The sequence below is a fragment of the Antedon mediterranea genome, chromosome 6 (genome assembly GCF_964355755.1).
Source record: "Antedon mediterranea chromosome 6, ecAntMedi1.1, whole genome shotgun sequence".
Lineage (NCBI taxonomy): Eukaryota > Metazoa > Echinodermata > Crinoidea > Comatulida > Antedonidae > Antedon > Antedon mediterranea.
Window position 1 is genome coordinate 6,164,552 of NC_092675.1, and position 20,674 is coordinate 6,185,225.

The 20,674-nt window shown below is 32.4% G+C and overlaps 1 protein-coding gene and 1 pseudogene across 1 annotated transcript in view; both read right to left on the reverse strand.

The window, feature by feature from the left end:
• LOC140051018 (solute carrier family 4 member 11-like) overlaps window positions 1-20,674 on the reverse strand; it is a 34,478-nt gene that overhangs the window by 4,451 nt on the left and 9,353 nt on the right. Inside the window, exons 3-13 of the mRNA XM_072096075.1 lie at window positions 19,905-19,951; window positions 17,662-17,869; window positions 15,573-15,657; window positions 13,086-13,303; window positions 7,751-7,863; window positions 5,790-5,994; window positions 5,197-5,310; window positions 3,410-3,542; window positions 2,574-2,647; window positions 665-839; window positions 353-459 (exon numbers count right to left, since the gene is read on the reverse strand). Of these exons, the coding sequence (XP_071952176.1) occupies window positions 353-459; window positions 665-839; window positions 2,574-2,647; window positions 3,410-3,542; window positions 5,197-5,310; window positions 5,790-5,994; window positions 7,751-7,863; window positions 13,086-13,303; window positions 15,573-15,657; window positions 17,662-17,869; window positions 19,905-19,951 (1,479 nt within the window). The remainder of the gene's footprint in view (window positions 1-352; window positions 460-664; window positions 840-2,573; window positions 2,648-3,409; window positions 3,543-5,196; window positions 5,311-5,789; window positions 5,995-7,750; window positions 7,864-13,085; window positions 13,304-15,572; window positions 15,658-17,661; window positions 17,870-19,904; window positions 19,952-20,674) is intronic.
• Window positions 6,247-6,364, reverse strand: LOC140053086 (5S ribosomal RNA; annotated as a pseudogene).

The following is a 20,674-nucleotide window of genomic DNA, read 5'->3' on the forward strand; positions in this document are numbered from 1 at the left end:
AAAACATAAAATAATATATTTAAATAGTATATAAACATTGATGATGTATTAAGTATCAATGACTATTTTATAGATATAGACATCTTGATATGTGGTCAAGAACCACTCCATTAAATTTTGGAGGCGATCCGGACCAGGGTCCCAATTCTGGACCAATTTTTAGTATTATTTTCTGACCTGCTAGTGTTAAAAGATAGGAAAACAATTTTAAAAGCTAGGGAGCAGTCTTAAAGTGGGCTAGCACTAATCATTGTAAGATGTTTCTTGAAAATTCAAATTTGGTTGCGATTACTGATGAAAATATTTTATCTTCTTTGTTCCAATTTGTGTATATTATTGTGTACATCCTTACCTTTGATATCCCTGAAGACATATGACCCAATGAAGGACATGAACAAAACAGAGACAGGCAAGGCGTAGTCAGTTAAAAGTTCTCTCTTGCTGGCGTCTAATAAAGGACTATCAAAAAATAAATTACATTAAATACATAAATACATTATTATTGAATTTTAGGTTGTTTTTGTGGAAGTTGCTATTCGTAATCTTCTGGTAAAATGTTTTCTCTTTTTATTTTGTATAATTTGTATATGGATGTACTATCTGAAATAAAAGAAATGAATGAATACGGTAATTAAAAGTCTGTATAATTGTTATCAGTAATTACCTTTTGGTTGTATTGTACAAAAGTACACCGACCCATAATGTACCAAACATGAGTATAACATACAACAAGCTCACTTCCCTACTGCAGTACACATAATCTTCTACGTGAGAGTGAATGTATTCTTGTGTGTCGTTGAGCACAATACAGTTGTCTGTGTTATAGTATAGATCAAAATCTGTAAATAAAAAACAATGGCGATTGTCAAACATAAATTAAAAATAAACAAATGTTGTAAAATATTATGTTACTTATTATATACCAACAGCTAACTGAGCTTAAAGCGTGGTTCCCACTAGCAACGCAAAGCAACCCACGCAACGTAACAAAATGCCTTTCCAATAATACGCGCTGTACTTTTGAGTACACCGCATTTTTTACGGTGTTCCTTTGCTTTGCGTTGCGATGTTTGCAGCTCTGTTACGTCGTCGGTTCCCACTTGTGATTAAGCAATACAACACTTTGCATCGATACGTCGCTGTGTTTACTTGATTGCGTTGTAGTGGGAACCACGCTTTAGTGGTCAAGGCACTCAGGTTGCTCTTTCAGTTGATCTACAGTAGAGTAAAACGTTCACTGTAGCACCCTTATTTATGAATACCATACATCAGTGAATAGTCCCACCCAGGGTGCCTGGGTATGAAATTAGGGGATGGGACTATACTCGGATTGCATTAAAAATAAATTTACCAAAGTTTTATGTTCAGTTTTAGTCTAAATTAGGGGGTGGGATTATACTCAAAGCATGGGATTATTCTTAGGTCATAAAGGTTTACTACTAATGTAAAAACCAATGATTTACACAGACGAGCATTAACGGTAATAAAAATATAGAATCCATGTTTATCCGTATGACATTTATACACAACGCGGAGTGGATAGATACAGATTGTACATGGTATTCCGCTTACTGTTATCGGCTCTTAAATTGGCTCATATACAAAATAATCAAGCAAAAATCTAAATTTATCTAAAGATATAAAACATATTTTTTTTATTTGTACACAACGCGAAGTGGATAGATACAGATTGTACGTGGTATTCTAAATATTTACTGTACAAGACTACTCTAGTAATACTATTAGCTTTTCATCATTACAAATATAAATTATTGAAAAGAACTGAGCAAGATAATAACTGAACAATAAAGCATAATTGAAAGCATTATTTTATGTTTCAATTTCATAATAGTAATTACTTTTATTGCCTCCTGCTAGTTAATTTGCATTTTTCTCATTACGTGTCGAGGAAAAACAGAGAATAACAAATACAATACACTAGTAAAGTATTTTTTTTTTAGTTTTTCGTTTCGTTTATTAAACAATTCTCTACACATACAAAAAAATACAAGATGTTACATAGTAAAAAGCATGTCTACAAGGAAGCCTAGATAAGTTTTTTGTTACAAACAAATAAACTTTAAGCCTAGACTCCCTGCAGTAACAATATTAAAGTAGGTTTGGTGTACACAAGATTCAAGATTCAATTTATTGTCACATAAAAATTACATAAAATTTGCCTTGCAATACAATATAAAATTTGAAAAAACACCTTAAAAAAATCATCTTGAAAAATGTACATTATAAAGCTGATAGACATATATAGTAGTAAAAACAAGTCCCAAAAGTGGTTTGTTTAACTTTACATTGTCAATTTCTACCGATTCTATCTATACACTTTGTGATCCAAAAAGGTAATAAAATAAAGTTGAAAATGTCTCAACATTTCGATTGTGAGTAAAGTTATGGCGATTATAATATATAGGCCTACATATTTATACAACACAAAAAACTTTCTTATAAAATGTGAACTCTCTGCAAAACCAGAAATTTGTTTTAAGGTCCCAAACACATTATTACTTTTTAAATTGTAGACCGTCGGAATGAAATATACTATATAGTAGAGTACTCACTGTGTGCCAAGTCTTTGAAAGCATCTACACTAAAGGCTACTGATATAAACAAAGAAAAAATCTCCTCAGTTGACCTGTTGATGAAAAGATACAAATATCAATCATTACAGCACAAATTGATTTTTCTTTAAATTTAACTGAGGCGACCAAGCGCGACTAATCTTGTTTATAACATCTTTCACTTTGCTTATTTGACAAGAGAAATTTGAAAACTTGCTTCTGATTATTAGAAATTCAATCATGACAAACCAATTACAAGTACTGGAATGTGATACAAATGACAGTTCCTTGGGCATATTATTATTATTTTTTACATCTTTGAAATTTATATTTCAAAGTAATTATCTTTGAAAACGAGTAAACAGTTTTAATCCATAAGATTCTCTGTACTGTATCTCCACATGTAACACTAAATGTACTATCATAGGCATATTCTGTAATACAGTGTCATATATGTATCACAAGTGGTACCGTATTATGTTAAGACGGTGCTTATGGCCTATGATACAGGGATCACATATGATACATATGGGACGCTGTATTACAGAACCGGCTAGTTTTAATCATGATTTGTTTTTAGACATGGTAAAATAACAAATTCAACTCTTCTTAAACCGGACTACCAGAAAACTGGGAACTATCCCAGTAGAGTAGTTCAACATTTGCTGTTGGTAGTATATTCCAAATGTGTTTTGAAGACTTTTAGAAAATAATCATTTGGGCCAGCCCAAAGATGTCCGATTTCAGAAGAGTTGAGTGTACACAAGTGAATTACAAAAAAAAGAAAACAAAAGATTGTTGTGTTAGGCTACTTGCAGCTCTTCACATATCATCACCTTGTAGACCATTTAATGAGTAGGCTAGCATCAACAACAGAATAGATGAACAAGAAGAAGGCATTCCATAGGCCTACACATGCATACATAGCAAAGAAGTTCAACTCAAGATCCTCACAAATATTGTAGATAACTATAGTAATGAAATCAAGAAATATAAACATGAGGCATGCATGTGAACCTCATACATCCGATTGATTGCCAATTTTAAATGAAAACTTGAAGCACAATTCAACTACAGTAAAACCCATATTAAGCATTAAGGGGAAAATTTTGAGACCCAAAAAATGTTTCCCCTGAAGAGGGGTGTCCCATCAATAGAGGTTGGCCATATTAGTAAAACATACATTTATCCTTGTTTATTTTACAGGAAAATTTCCCCAATTTTGAGACACAACGAAGTTTCCCCTAAAGAGGGGTGTCCCATCAATAGAGGTTGGCCATATTAGTAACATACATTTATCCTTGTTTATTTTACAGGAAAATTTCCCCAATTTTGAGACACAACAAAGTTTCCCCTAAAGAGGGGTGTCCCATCAATAGAGGTTGGCCATATTGGTAACATACATCTATCCTTGTTTATTTTCACAGGAAAATTTCCCAAATTTTGAGACCCAACAAAGCTTCCCCTAGAGAGGGGTGTCCAATCAATAGAGGTCTGGCCATATTGGTAAAACCTATATTTATCCTTGTTTATTTTACAGGAAAATGTCCTCTTTAGGGGTGTTCCGAAGGAGGGATGCTACTGTAAACAATTAGTTACTAATCATTGATGCTTAGTTATGCTTAGCTAAAGTAGTTATTATTAGTTGTTTGAACTTTTGGTTAATGTTCGTTACCTAAGGGGACATGATGCACGAAGAGAAATACTGATGTATTACGGGTCATACTGTTTACACAGGCTAAGAGAAATATATGTTTTAACACTACAGCAAACCACTATTCACACTAGTTGGATACTGAAAGTGTCCCCTATATAGGAGTTCTACTGTATAGTTAATAAACCTCTGTCTACACTAGTGCTAAATTTGGTTATGACTGGCTGACTGGCATCATCTCAATTTTTCACATAAAGTTTGATAGTTTAGACAGAGCTTTAAAAGTAATACAGCAGTGTTTTTTTACGTTTGTTACCTAAAGGGAAATGACGCATGAAGACAAAAAAGAATACTGATGTATTACTATTAGGCTATTGTTACAAATGTTAGGATTGTGTAATTTATCAAAACAGTAATCATAAGAGTATTATTAGATCTTTTTATTTATACAAATAATGAATGTTTTTAATTTCTTTGACACAAGAAGTACAGAGTAATTAGTTTCGGAGCTCCACAGATAATCAACGGCCATTAAATACACATAAAATATTTGAAATCAATTGAGGTGGTTAATTTAATGTCATGTGACCAGATATCATCCAATTAAATCACAAGAATTTTAACTTGTGTTCTATATACTGTAAAGAAATGTTTACTGTATTAAAATTTAACTTTCAAAGCCATTACTTACTAGAAAGGTCACAATCAGATATTATTAGAAATAATTGTTGTTATGTAATTTCTGTAAACATCCATCATTTTCTTTGATTGGAACCTGGGATTATATACAGTAATTGGACTAAGCCATATATCTTGGCCAAATAAGCTTACATGCCATGAGCATTTAATACCTATCAAATTAACATTAATATTTATGTAATTTTGCTCGTATTACGTCTAATCATTAAATTCATTAATGTTTACAAGCAGATTATTATGCGTCATTGAAAAACATACGAATGGACTAACCTTTAATGTACAAGGTAAGAGGAGCTGTAGTTAACAACACAATCAATGGTTGTCCACCTAATAATGCAAACACTATCCCTCCAAACATCTGAGCAAAAATCACCTTTTGTACATCTATTTGTAAAAGAAAATCATAGAGGTATATTTATGAAAAGTTATGATAGGTTTTAGAAAATAAATGTTGTTTTGGGAATAAAGTAATCAGAGACACAAGCCATCTCTAAGCAAAAATCACCTTTTGTACATCTATTTGTAAAAGAAAATCATAGAGGTATATTTATGAAAAGTTAGGTTTTAGAAAATAAATGTTGTTTTGGAAGTTATTATCATGGTTTTTTATTGAAAAAATACCCTATAACCACCATGAATTTTAAACTGAGTGAATATTTTATAGCACATCTTATTTGGCCCAAACAAAATAAAATCAATCCAATCCACACCTTAACAGCAAATTGACACCTCAACAGCAAACCCACACCACCCCCACCCCCCTCTCCCCAAAAAATCAGCCCTGTTTTTAATTGATGTTGTGCATCAGCAACATAACAATGTTTATATTTAGGCCTATAATATAAGTAATATGAAATACCAACCTATTGCACCCTTTGTATTTTTGTCATTTAGAACACCAAAAGCAATTGATGGTAAAATACACGCAAAATAGAGAAATATAGTTGCAGCCATCATCTTCTGTACTGTCTTATGCCCTACAAAGCCATCCTTGAAATCTGACCAATAGTATGGCAGACGTCGTTGAATGTCACTTCGTAAGCCACGTCCAAAATACCAATTTGGAAACTAAAAAAATTCCAGAGATACAGTATTGTAAATTTGTATATTATTAAGTTAGATCCCACCCACTTTATATTTATGATAAATTTAGACACAAATTAATGTACTCTCAAGTATAATTCCACTCCCCAATTTTTATTTTTATTTTTTATTTTATTCAATCGAAACCAAAAGCGATAATTACCGCACTAACAGGTTTGATACAGCACCTTGATTGGTCAGCAATACTGATTTCAAAAGCCTAATGGGACCCAGCTCCATATACAGCACCCGATATTCCCAGATGGTCTCCCATCCAAGCTCTAACCAGGCCCAACATTGCTTAACTTCGGTGATCTGACGAGAACCGGTGTTTCAACGTGGTAAAGCCATATAAATGCCAAATTGTTATACCTACAGTAGGCCTCCTACCTACAGTAGTATTTTATCATGTTATGATTATCATCTAACTTAAAAAGATACAAACAAGAATATTTAATTAAATAGTATAAATTGAATAGTTTATAAAAATAGAAATGCTGCCGTCTTAATATTAGCTATCAGTATCATTCATTAATTATTAACATGAAAAATTATACATTTTTGATAGAACATTAAAATATTTCATGTGAAAAAAGCACGCATAGTTAACCCAGCACAAACACGCTTCTGTAATTTGATAGGCAAATTGTGTAAATTACTTTCTATGTTGAACCTAGTGTTTTTCAATATCATATGACCCAGTTAAATTTGACCTTTTCCATTTCAATTTTTGTATCATTTCTGCCTAATTATCTATACAACTTTGTAGAAATTAGTTTTTTTCACAAAAGTGTGTTCAATTATTTGAAAACTGTATCCATTAACGCAAACATTTTGTCCATTTTAATCTAAGATATAGATGAAAAAAATTGATTGTAAAATAATATTTTATACTATTATATGATACAAATATTTAAAGTGATCAAGTCAACATCTTCTTGTCGCTTGTGTGGCTGATAACTTAATGTGTACAACAAAATTGCAGTACTCGCATATAACGTCATTGCACTCTGGATGACCTCAGAGTGCGATAGAACTTAAATTATGTAATATTATACAAATAATGAATGTTTTATATTCGTGTAATGGTACAAATAATGGCATGAGGTGAATGATGAAAGGTTATATCAATCAAGCGTAATCCTAACAGGCCTAGCTTAGTAGTTACTAGTAGTAGTACTGTATACTAGCTTGGCTGAAAGGCAAAACTTCGACAGAAAATTGGAACTTATCTAGGCTAATTATGGTTTTTCCAACGATTCCACGTCTTGTAGGGATGTCCCCAATAATTAATCAAAATCCTAAAAACGATCTAAAGCTAATTTAAATGCCTTTTTAAATGAAATTAGTACATATATATCTCCAAATCGTACACAAAAATCTGTTGCTGTTGCATATCTCGCAGTGGTGTTTACAACAAACAGAGGCAGGACGACAGGTGGCGCTGTTGTATTTCACAGTAATTTTTGTATAGGGGATTTTTTTTCATCCGCCAAAACGTTTTTTTTTTCGTACACAAAAACGTTTAAAAAAGTACTATTAAACGATCGTTTAATAGTGCGTACTATTGCACGCCATGCGACCCACAATCGTCCAATCAAATGACAGGAATTTATTTAGGTGTTGTATAACATGTGATATCATCTTCCAATCTAATGACAAGAAATTAAATAATAGTGTCAGGTAACCAACCTTCTATGTCGGGAAATTTATTTTTGTTTTTTTATATTTAAATACTCACATTATCTGGTTCATCAAAAGAGGTTGTTGACCTAAGTCTTGCACGTGACGGTATTCTGTGGATGTAGCGCAGGTCTTTTCTTATAGCTAAAAGCACTTGATAGAACTCCTCCTCTGAAAATAGAAACAATAAATAAAATGTAGTATTAAACTGTATGCAGCAGTATCAATGTAGCATCAATATAGGATTTAGGCACTATGCACTAAAAGGACAACTTGACCTCGTTAGGGAGGACTATATTTTTCAACGTATTAGGGATGTACATATGATTTCAGAACAATCGTTAGATTAAGGATATCGCCGCACGCGTTCGCTGTACACCCGTTGCATCGCAAAATCTACTTAATGAGTCCAGATAAGCAAAAGAAACAATAAAAAAATCAACATTTATATTTTTTACGATTTTTTTACAAAGTGTGTTGACTAGATAGAAATTGTTCACGATTTGTCAGACTTTCCAAGAAAACTCATGTAAATTTTGCGATGCACCTGTGACATCACAGCAATTTATGGCGACGGCTGTACGGCAAGCGCGTGCGGCAATATCCTTAATCTCGCGATGGAACTGATATGTACATCCCTATACGTTGTTAAAATATGGTCCTCAGTCAAGTTGTCCGTTAATAAACTTTACAAACAAATAAGTGTTTTGCATGCCCTTGATGCATATAGCAAGTCTCGAACTTGTACTTTCCAACAGTCCAGCCCATACTTTACCATTGTGCCATAATTACAGTACATCATACACTGCTAAGTGTTTGAATACAAATTATGTTATGATATAGTCAGGTTAAATAGACCTGGCTTTATATTTTGGATAATTTACGAGACCTAGACAAGCTAATGAAACTGTTACCAATTACGGTTTTTGGTTCGTTAGACTATGATAACTCAACTCTGTTACTTTCATTTAAATTTTGTTTTTAGCTAGATGCGGCTTTAATCATAGCAATGAAATTAATTACAGGTATGTACCGTACTGTACAGAATATATATATATATATATATTATATACTACTATATAATATCATAATGCACTCTTTGCAGAATTGTCAAAATAAATTCTAAAATTCACTTTAATAACTTGTAACTGCATAATTGCATAATTTTTCCAGAAACAAATTACCAGTATTAACTGACATAACGGATTGAAAACCATCCTGACCTTTAAATTAAGAATTTGACGTATCTCAATATCTAAAGATTTGTCTACACTATCAAACTTTATGTGACAAAAAAAATGTGATGTGCCTATATTTGGACATATCACTACCATATTTGGACATACTGTATCACTACCATATTTGGGCATATCACTATCATAGTTGGGCATATCACTACCATATTTGGGCACATAACACTTCATTTGTCAAAACTAGTTTAGCGTAGACAAAGCAAAGCTTAAGAATTGTTATGTTGCATAAAATAAGTTGGTTCAGCAATACAATACTGTACATTGAATCACTTCAAATTTGTAATGTCATCTATTAAATGATATTTTTTTCCAATTGATTCATACTTCTGGGGATTTATTGCCTCTTTCATTTTTTATATAATCTAATCACCTTTTTATACATGATCATTTATTATAAATCTCAAAAAGAAAATCTCAGAATTTATAATGTATTAATTTTAATTTGAAAATGAAAGAAATAAATGTTTATTTGAATTTAAATGTTTATTTGAATCAGACTTTCTCTGAAGATATATTGTATTAATACAACAAAATTAGTGATGTAGATTGTAAGTTTTTAAACAGTTAATTTTGGTGTCAAAGGTCATGATGTATTTGCATACACATTAAGAAGATAAAAAAGATGCTATATCAACAGATAAGTTTAATTATGTAGGCCTACTTGTATAAACACATGATTCACAGCGCTTGTTTTATCATTATACTTTAAATATTTTAATGTCATTTTTATATGTTGTAATGTGAACTTGTATTTTTAATTATTTATTGTTATTTTAATATTGTAAATTCAACAATGTTTACTTTGTTGCAATAAAGAAATTGAATTTGAAATTGCATACATTAGAAATAGAATAATTTTACATGGAATACTTGTTAGTTTGCTTATTTTGTGTTTTGGGAGACGACATATCTGTGTATTACAGTATTACAATAAAATTTGTATGTAAATTATTAATAAATTTTTACATTGATCAACTTCAATTGAATTTATACGCATCCAACAACGAGAAATTCACGAATCACGGGATGGATAAACTATTTCATAATTTAGCGTGCTTACAGTATAAACTAAGTCTCATTTGAGGCTTTGGGAGTGGAGTTGAAAGAATTGTAAGTTACAACCCTGGCACTAGGTCAGAATTGAACCCCGGACCTTGGGATTGGAAGGCAAGCATGTTAACCACCAAGCTCCAGCTCCACTACGATACATCTGCAATAGTTTTGCAATACCACAACTATTGCAACATTATATTAACATTTGATTAATTTTTACATTGACTAACTCTAAATTCAGCATTGTGCCTTTATCTGTTAAAGTTAACATCTGTGTTGTAGAAGACGTTTCAACTCAAATAACAGAATTTGACTTATTGCTAAAGAATTGCTATGTATCCAGTATAAATTTGATCAATTGGCCGAGATTCAAATTGAGTAAACGTTGCCTGCAGGTAATTGCTTGAACGAATCAATTCATCTTGATTAACAGCTATCAGTTGTATTTTAATATCATTTAAATACATCTATCGGGATATCTTAACCAATTTATAGTATCTATTTTTACAACATTTTTTGTTAATTAAATCAAATGTATTTATACACTGCATAGTCTAGGTCTGTCCATAGAGATCTCTATGGTTGATCAGAGTACATTAAATGGATCAACTACGAGCAAAAATAGAATTTACTGGGATTTATAAATGTATGCTGGAACGAATCGCAAATCAACCCAAAAAAAAAAACTGTCTAAAGGTAACTGATTTGGAGAACTGTCTGGAACATTAAATGAGGCCTTTTAAAATGGTTATGTTGTCCAACAGACCCAAAATTCAAGCAAATCTAGGGTTGCCCTTTTTTGTACAGTAATTGAGAAGTAATTTTTATATTTTGGCCCAATCTATAACTTTGTCAGTTTGGGAAACATAATTTATTTTGAAGAATCATTACAGTTATACTTTTCAGATTGTTGGTCGATAATAATAATTTTTATTTGTAGTGGAGCTGTACCTTGGTGGTTAACATGCTTGCCTTCCAATCCCAAGGTCCGGGGTTCAATCCTGACCTAGTGCCAGGGTTGTAACTCCCGACTCTTTCAACTCCACTCCCTAAGCCTCAAATGAGTTTTAGTTTATAAGCACGATAAATTGTTTATATATCCTGTAAGTGTAATTGGCAAGTTTGTAATGCATATGAAATAAATAAATAAAATATTTATGGAAACCTTTAGGAAAAGAAATTAAAGAAAATATTCTATAGTTGAATGAAACCCTCTCTTAAAATTGTCAAACTCTTCTTCAGTTACAAGGCCCCTTATTTCTACAATGATCTTCCTCTATCTATCCACAATTTATTATCTTTTTCCTCATTCAAAACTAGACTTATGACTTTTCTCAAACTATGAAATCCTTTTCCAGACTTTAAATTGTAAAATATTAGATCTAAATATTTATATTTTGCTTAATTTAACATTTTAGTTATTTTCTATATGGCAAATTTTCTTATTCAGATTTTTAATTCTCATGTAATTTTTTTATTTATTGGCTTTTGTTTTTCTTTAACTTTTCTGTTTTTGTTGTATTTTGTGTACTGTATCTGTTCTGAGGGTCCTAAATGATCAGCAATTGCTGGATGGATCACCCTCATTAAATATGGTTCAAATGAAATAAATAAATAAAAGGCAGATGTAGCAGCAATAAGGCAGATGTAGAAGTATGTTTGAATAGATTGACGATTACGTTACCTTCTTAACCTGGAGGAAATACTCATGACCTTTCTTTCAATAAAATGTTGATGTTTTCATTTACTATACATTATGTTAATCAATTAGTATAGAGCTACTTCTAGCATTCTATGTGTATGCTAGTATACAATTAATGAATGTTTATGAGTGCAATGGTACAAATAATTTCATGAGGTGAAAATAGAATATTTCATCTTTCATCAAATCAAATTATTTGTTCCATTTCACGAATATAAAACATTCATTATTTTCTAGACCAAGGCCGAAACCATTCAAGAAGGCATTAAATAAGTATTTATATTAATAAAGGAGAAACTAAACAGTTCTTTTCAGAACTAAACATATGTGGTGTACCAATTTATACCAACATTTGATTTCACCATGCAAACCTTCCAATAAATTATTATATTAAAGGTATTTCACCTACTGTAAAGCATGGTTCCCACTAGCGACGCAACACAAGGACGTAACGCAACGCAAGTGAATTGACCAATCACAAGCGATGGCTTATTCGCTTGTGATTGCTAACTGTCTATAACTTCGCTTGTCATTGGTTAAAACGCTTGCGTTGCGTTTACGTCCTTGCGTTACGTTCTAGTGGGAACCAAGCTTTAGTGACACGAAAGAACTTCCCTTAAAATGTTATTCTCTAATAGATTTTTAAAATTTGAAGGCCGTTTCTTTTAACAGTATGAAGGATGAATATGGGAGAGATACTTCGGTACATTATTTAGTTTAAATTGTTAAATTATTAGTATTATAGTCTATTTATAATCCATGCCTACTGCAGCGCTGATTAAACACACTGCTTTTGACACCAGAATGTTATGTATTTAATGATTTATTTCTTTTCAGTTTAGGAAATTGCCAAAACAAATGAATGAAGCAACTGATCACAAACGTGACTTTGTAGCTATGTGTAAGATGTGAATGTAAGCAAAACACTGCTTGCAGAATCATTTGCCCAATGTTCCATGACAACTACAATTGACATCAAACTAAACTTGAAAAGGTTCGCCTCAACTGGCAAACTACACAAACCAAAAGTGGTGTTGGAAGTCTATAAGTGTTAGCTTACCTGGATAAACCGACATTGGTCTATGTCGGTTTATCCAGGTAAGTAAAGCAAGCAAGTAAGTAAGCATGGAATAGACTAAGTTGTTCTGCACTTCTGAGTACAAATCTTACAATTAATTCAAAGGAAACTAATAAATCGGGAAGGCAATCAAATCTTAAGCTCTGTCTACACTATCAAACTAGTTTGATGAAAAAAGTGTGATGTGCCTAAATATGGTAGTGATATGACATCATCATATCCATATATCGGCACATCACATTTTTTTGTCACATAAAGTGAGCTTTAGATATTGTTGTGAGCACTGAAAATAATCATTTCTAAATACCAGTTTTCACATCCAGAAGCCGCTGTCGATAGTCGATGTCAGCAAATATTGTTGAGAATGTTCTTCCAGTTTCCAGAGCATTTTTTGTTCCTTTTTCTTTTGTTGGTGACAAAATCAAAATGACAAAGTGAATTTCTTGAATGTTTGTACCCATGTTGGCAGCATGTTTTAATCTTGCGATACCAACGTATCGGCGTTGAAGACATGGAAGGCTACATCTGCACAAATCAAGAAAAATTCAGAATTCATAAACGGAAACATAATTTTATTACTACAATACCTTAAAAGATGTATTGTTCCTTAAAACATTAAAAATCAAACTGTGAATTATCCAATTTTATTATAGTTTTGCTCATTAAAATTTGGCTGGAAAATTGTTTTAAATATACTGTATACGACATTAATAATTTTGTTTATGAAAAAGACAAAACAACAGTTGCGTTTAACTAAAATCCATTGATTTTTTGACAATGCGTGTTAAATTAAATTACGGTTATAGTTTTGCTCATTAAATTTGGCTGGAAAATTGTTTTATAATATAATACAGTGTTCTCCCCAGGCCTTTGAAGCGTCACGGTACCGTGACGCTTGGGTTCTCTACCGTGACGCTTTACGGTCGGCCGTGACGCTTAAAACCTTATCCGTGACGCTTAAAAATATCAACCACAACAATCTAAAAATAGATTAACAGGCAGGTACGGTACTTTTTCTAGAGCTGAGGCGCGGCATGCATAAAGAGCCTAATGCATACGAGACACGTGACATGACCACTAGACGAAAAACAAAAGACTGCGTAACAAAGTGTTAAACAACTAAACTGAGACTCCCTTTCACCGGCCGCCGCCGAGAGATGTAAACACGTGTTTTGTTACTGCCATGTCTCTCTTTCGATCTCTAGTATTTGGCTGTTGTCTAAAGTGTAGTAACTTGTATATTGTAAATAAAGTAAATGATTGATTGTATTGTTTTTCTTGTAAAAATGTTATGTGTATTAAAAATAAATATCGATGATATTATTATTTTCAATATCACACTGAATTAATCGACTCTATCGGTGGGATTTACTCTTTCGTTGGTAACACGCACGTCATCAAATGATTTCTAGGCGCAATTCAATGCTAGCTGCTTTGATCGTATAATACATTCAAGAAGGCTACGATCGTTTTCCTATTTGCTAGTGCGCTAAAGTCTTTATTTCACTTAACTTAAGGTACATTTGTACATCGGTGCTAGAATGTTTTAGGCCCTACTTCGTGAGAAAGTCAAGTGACAAGGGATGTCACATGGTATTGTGATATCAGTACTGCGATACTATATGTCACATGGTGCTTTCACCGGCCGCCGCCGAGAGATGTAAGCACGTGTTTTGTTACTGCCATGTCTCTCTTTCGAATGTTTTCCTATTTCCTAGTGCGCTATGAAGTCTTATTTCCGGGCAACTAGAGGTGTTTGTATTTGAACGCAAAAAATGTTTTTTTATCGCATATGTTTACCCGCCGGCGGAAAAAAAAGTAGGCTACGATCGTTTTAATGTTTGCTAACGCGCTATGAGGTGTCGTTTCCGGCTAACTACAGTTGCCTACTGATGAGGCATATTTTTTTTTCATATATCGCGTACAGTATGTTTACCTGCGGAAAAGTAGGCTCAATCGGGCTGTTTGCTAGCGCGCTATGAAGTGTCCTTTCCGGCCAACTACAGAGTTGTCCTACTGATGAGTAGGCATTTTTTATTTCATCGGGGAATTCCCCTTGACGTTCGTAATGAACGCAAAAAATGTTTCTTATCGCGTATGTTTACCGGCGGAAGAAGCAGGCTACGATCGTGCGGTTTGCTAGCGCGCTATGAAGTGTCTTTCCGACCAACTACAGAGTTGTTCTACTCATGAGTAGGCCTAGTTTTATTTCATCGGGGAATTCCCCTGGACGTTCGTATTGAACGCAAAAACATTTTTTTATCGCGTATGTTTACTGGCGGAAAAAGTATGCTACGATGGTTTTACTGTTTGCTAGTGCGCTATAAAGTTTCGTTTCCGGCCAACTAGAGTTGTCCTACTGATGAGTAGGCTAATAGATTAGGCCTATTTTTTTCATTGGGGCTTCCCCCTGACGTTCGTAATGAACGCAAAAAATGTTTCTTCGCGTATGTTTACCGGCGGAAAAAGTTGGCTACGATCGTTTTGTTGTTTGCTAGCGTGCTATAAGTGTTATTTCCGGCCAAACCAGAGGTGTCATTCAACATAAATGTTATGTGCGAGAGTACCATTTCCGGCCATCTAGGGTGTAAATTACCAAAAATCGCTTCGCCACAGCCCCAACCATCGTGGGGCTGTGACTCAAGTACTTAGTGTCGGCATCCCCCCTTTCCAATTCCTTAATCCCTTTCCGATTTTCGGAATCCTTTCCCATTTCCACTAATGTTCACCACTATTGCATCTCCACTTCCTTCACCTTTCCTTAACAATAACACCATTGTTTGGAAAAACTTACAATGCACATATCCATGATTGATCATAATCCATACCTCCACCTTCTGTCACACTGGTTGATTGAATAGTCTTTGATAATTTGTGGACTGAAAAGGAAAAAAAGATATATAATTTATAGACTGAAAAAGGAGAAATGAAAAAATAATAATATGGACTAAAAATATTAATTTTTTGACTGAAAAGGAGAACAAGATTATACTTACACTATACATTATACTTATATTACACTTTATATACTGAAAGGGAAACAATTATAAGTTTTGTTTGAAAAGGGAAAAAATACTTTATTTTACAAATTAAGAAGCAATACTGTATGAAATGTCCCTTAAGTTTTTCAAATCAGAAAGATAAAGATAACATGTGTAGATCAACAACAATCTTGACATACTAACAATTCTACGTCATATAACTTGGGAAGTGACCTTCATATTTTTTTTTTATTTTGTAATTTTACTTTCAAATCACTTGTATTAGTATAGCTTACTTTCTATAATTAAAATTATATCAAAATAGAATTCAGTTTATAATGTATTTCATCATGTTATGAAAAATACAAATAATCTATTATCACTGATTATCCATGTATGGTCATAACAATCCAAAATCATTTTATCTTACAATTAATCATTAAATTAGTTATAATTTCATATCAATAATAATTATTGCATGTAATCAATGTAATTACTATTGATTTAATAATAAGATGTTATTGCACCATCATTAACACAATTTATTTAAACTCAATCACATTTAATTATTGTAATTGTATTTCAAAGTCGTTATTACTTTGCTAAAATTAGTTTTAATGATGATAATTAATTCTGTTATCAACAAAAATAATTGCTATAGATCCATATTTGTTTGTGGGCATGTTTACGTCTTTCACATTGCCTAGCGTCAACACCTGCCATTTCGATTGCACCCTGGTATGTGTGTGTGTATAAATTCTTGAGTATTTCTATGTAAAATTGGTTTTTGTTCATTCAAGAACAATTGCAGAATCCAGAGAAGATTGTACATGACAATATTGTCCAACCTTAGATTTGGGCAGCCCTGTCAGTGTTAGTTTATATGCTCAAACATACAGAAGACACAGAATATGACTCGGGATCGAACAAAACAAAACACCCCATAGCTGATAATTAAACAGTGATAACAGGAATGTTATATTTATTTTTTAATAAATTACTACAAAATATAGGTTGAGAAGAAAATTCTATCAACACAACAGAATCTGTATTGTCCAAGAAATGTTCTTGTTAAAAAGCTCATCAAACAATTAGAAATGCATAAAAAGGTATTTATAGATCTCCTCGTCCTTCAGATAGGTCATAAAGCTGTTGTGGACATAAAATGTACAGTATGCAAGATAAAGAGGAATGTTATATTTGATTGATTTTTGGTCCACAATAAACTTTGCCTCACTGATAAAATGTATTCTCTTTATTTATATACGTTTAATAATAAGACAACATTTAATGTGCTTTTATAAGATAGACATATTTTAAATATGCATATTATGTTTTATGTAGGAAGCCATAAACTTTGATGATACCAGCAATACAGTTGTCACATGATACAGTCACATGGTTTTAAGTTTCTCTTTGTATTTTAACCAGGTGCCTGAAATAAAATTGTGCAAGTCTGAAGTAAATATATGTTGTTAAATAGATTAAACATTATGTAAATGTAATTTGGAATTTATTTGGGTAAACAGTTTTTTTTTTAGTTTACTGTATATCATAATTATGAAATACATAATATTTATTGATCCAAAAAGGAAATTTGTTTTGTTGACAACCTCGAACAAACAAATTTAGAAATTCATAAAAAATTATTCATAGATTTCCTCGTCCTTCAGATGAATCGTAAAGTTGTTGGTCTCGTGTACATAAAATGCACATACAGTATGCATGTTAGTTTTCAAGTAGTATGGGATCATCTCCCAGTGTGATGAGCAACATAGACACTACACTGTAGCTAACATGGGTTTGTATTGTCTCTGTTCTGAAAATCTCAGTTTCTGAGGATGATACTAAATAAAACTTTTATATTTAATGAAAAAAAAAGATAAACAAAATAAAACCAACCTGAATCCTGTGTAAATAATGTTGACTTTGCTTCTTTAACAATATCATCTGTACCTTCACGGCCGTTCAACATTTTTTTTAGTAGTTTTACAAAAATAGCTTCCATACTGGTCTCGGTGATGTCAAGCATCAAGGTGGCTTGCTTAGCAAATGACTCAATGTCCTGTGCTGCTCGTACCTCACTGTGGAAATCTTTCATGGACAATCGCTATAAAACATTAAAATAAATAAAATATTGTAATTTAGTTACACTAATTCTAATCGATAGAAAATTAATGTAATATAAATATTTTCAGTTATAAAACAAGCACAATCCCTTTCAAAATACACAAACAAACTGTTGTGTTGGAAGACTATGAGTGTCGCTTGCACTACAGTACCTGGATAAACCAACAAAAGCCCCTTCCCTCTTCTTGAAAGAGAAGATACATTTAAGTTGAGTACTCTATCAGACAATGGAGCTAATCCGTCAACTACACCCTTGAATGGGACTATTCTCTCGTACAATTATCATTTCTTTTTGAAACTCTGTTTGTGAAAATGATCTTTTTAAACAGTTTAGTTTAATTGGTTGAAGTCTATACAGTAATCTAGGTATTTGGTAAAAATAACTTGGAGTTGAAAAGACACGCCCTTTGGCGATAGCTGTCTTTGACAGCTTTTGCCTCCTTATTGCTCCCTTTTTATGTGTCACTGACTGACAGGAATAAATAAATAAATACTGTATGAGTAAACATACAGATTTTCAGTCAATTTATTTTATATAGTTTTTTAACAAATGAAGATTGTTCATATTATTCCCATCAACTGTACACATGCTTCTAATTTTATGTAACTTTAATTTTTGATGAGCTAATGATTCAGCCAATCATTTTACATTCAACTGCTACTTTTCAAATAAATACTTGCTTCTATTAACAATTTAGAGATAGGCTAGGTAATAATATGCTGATGACAGCCGTAGGAAATCATCGTAACGTTGGTTCAGACGAGTTTTCAAGTTCAGTAACCTATCATATATTATAATAGCATTATTTACATCTAAAGAGCATTTATCGTAAGAGCTAGAAAGCCACTTTAATTACTGTATGTAATATGTTCATGTTAAAAAAATAAACAACCTCTACAGTATTGCAGAGTTCTCACAACGTGGGATTTGGCAGCAAGATTTTTACGAATAAATTGGCCCCCAAACCAGTATTAAAAATGGTGTAAGATTTCAAACAAGTACTTGTCTAATGGTGGTAGGCGAGGCGCTAAACATTAAAACAAGAACGAAACAGAGGTATACTTTTTTGATTTATAAAAAAGTACATGTTTGAATTCTTTGTATTTACTGTTCTACAGATGAGATACTAGAACAATAGACCTCGCTTAATTGAATTTATTTCTAAATTTGCAGAACACAGATGAGATAACATAGATGAAAATGATCAAAAAACAGATATTTTTTTTTGTATTTATCTTCCTTTTGTTATGTGTCAAAATGCTTATTGTTTGGTTTGTGTGTTTGTACTGTATAGTGTGTTTGTTGTAATGATAATTTCCAGAAAATTCAAGTTATTATTCTGAATATTTTTTACAAGCCGATTAAAATCTTGAGAAATATGTATCTGCAATTGTGACAAAATATTAAATAACATGTCCTCTGTCACTCTGGTGAGTATTTCTTTGCTTTGTTCAAGAAAAGACGATTTAAAAAAAAAACAGAAGATTCAGTTGGAAATTAATAATTTCAACAAACAATGATTAGTTGAAATTAATGGAACTAAAGAAAATGAAAACTACTTAATGATAAAATAAAATTGTTTTATTGTCTTATTGGTTTGTTTTTTGTTTTTTGGGGTTGTTTTTGCTAATTACAGTACTGTACAATTTGTCTTTTCAGATTGAAAATAAATGATTTAGTTGGCAATCATTTTAATAACAACATTTATGAAACCAAAGAAAATGAAAACCACTTTAATGATAAAATAAAAATTTTTTTTTTCTATATTTAGGCAAACAATAAGCAAATTCATACACTATTCTTCTTAAAGGTGGCAGTCCCGTTCACAAGACAAACATACACAAGATGCTCTACAAAACAAGTCTTTGAAAGTGGAGTTGTAATTTTTCCTTAGAAAAAATCCTAACATATGACTTGAACCCAGCACCCTTAGATTGGTAGCCAAGAATCATAACCACAAAACAAAATTAACTTTACTCCAATTATGAATGATGTACTGAAAATAATGACTTACATCATGTTGAGAGTACATTAATGTGACCTCTTCAGCGTCGTCATTGTCTGAAAATGAAAAATAGAAGTACAGTAACCATCAAAGTGATCATAAAAAACATACAGTATGACAATAATAATGTGATCAGCACAGTATGTGATCAGCACAGTATGTGATCAGCACAGTATGTGATCAGCACAGTATGTGATCATCACAGTATGTGATCATCACAGTATGTGATCATCACAGTATGTGATCAGCACAGTATGTGATCAGCACAGTATGTGATCAGCACAGTATGTGATCAGCACAGTATGTGATCAGCACAGTATGTGATCAGCACAGTATGTGATCAGCACAGTATGTGATCAGCACAGAATGTGATCAGCACAGAATGTGATCAGCACAGTACAGATGTGATCAGCACAGTATGTGATCAGCACAGTATGTGATCAGCACAGTATGTGATCAGCACAGCATGTGATCAGCACAGCATGTGATCAGCACAGAGTATGTGATCAGCACACAGTATGTGATCAGCACACAGTATGTGATCAGCACACAGTATGTGATCAGTACACAGTATGTGATCAGTACACAGTATGTGATCAGTACACAGTATGTGATCAGCACACAGTATGTGATCAGCACAGTATGTGATCAGCACAGTATGTGATCAGCACAGTAACAGTAGTACAACATACAGTATATTTTGCATAAAAAGCATACAGTAGCATGTACAATGTATATCATATAATACAATATACTTAATTAATAACATTAACAGTACC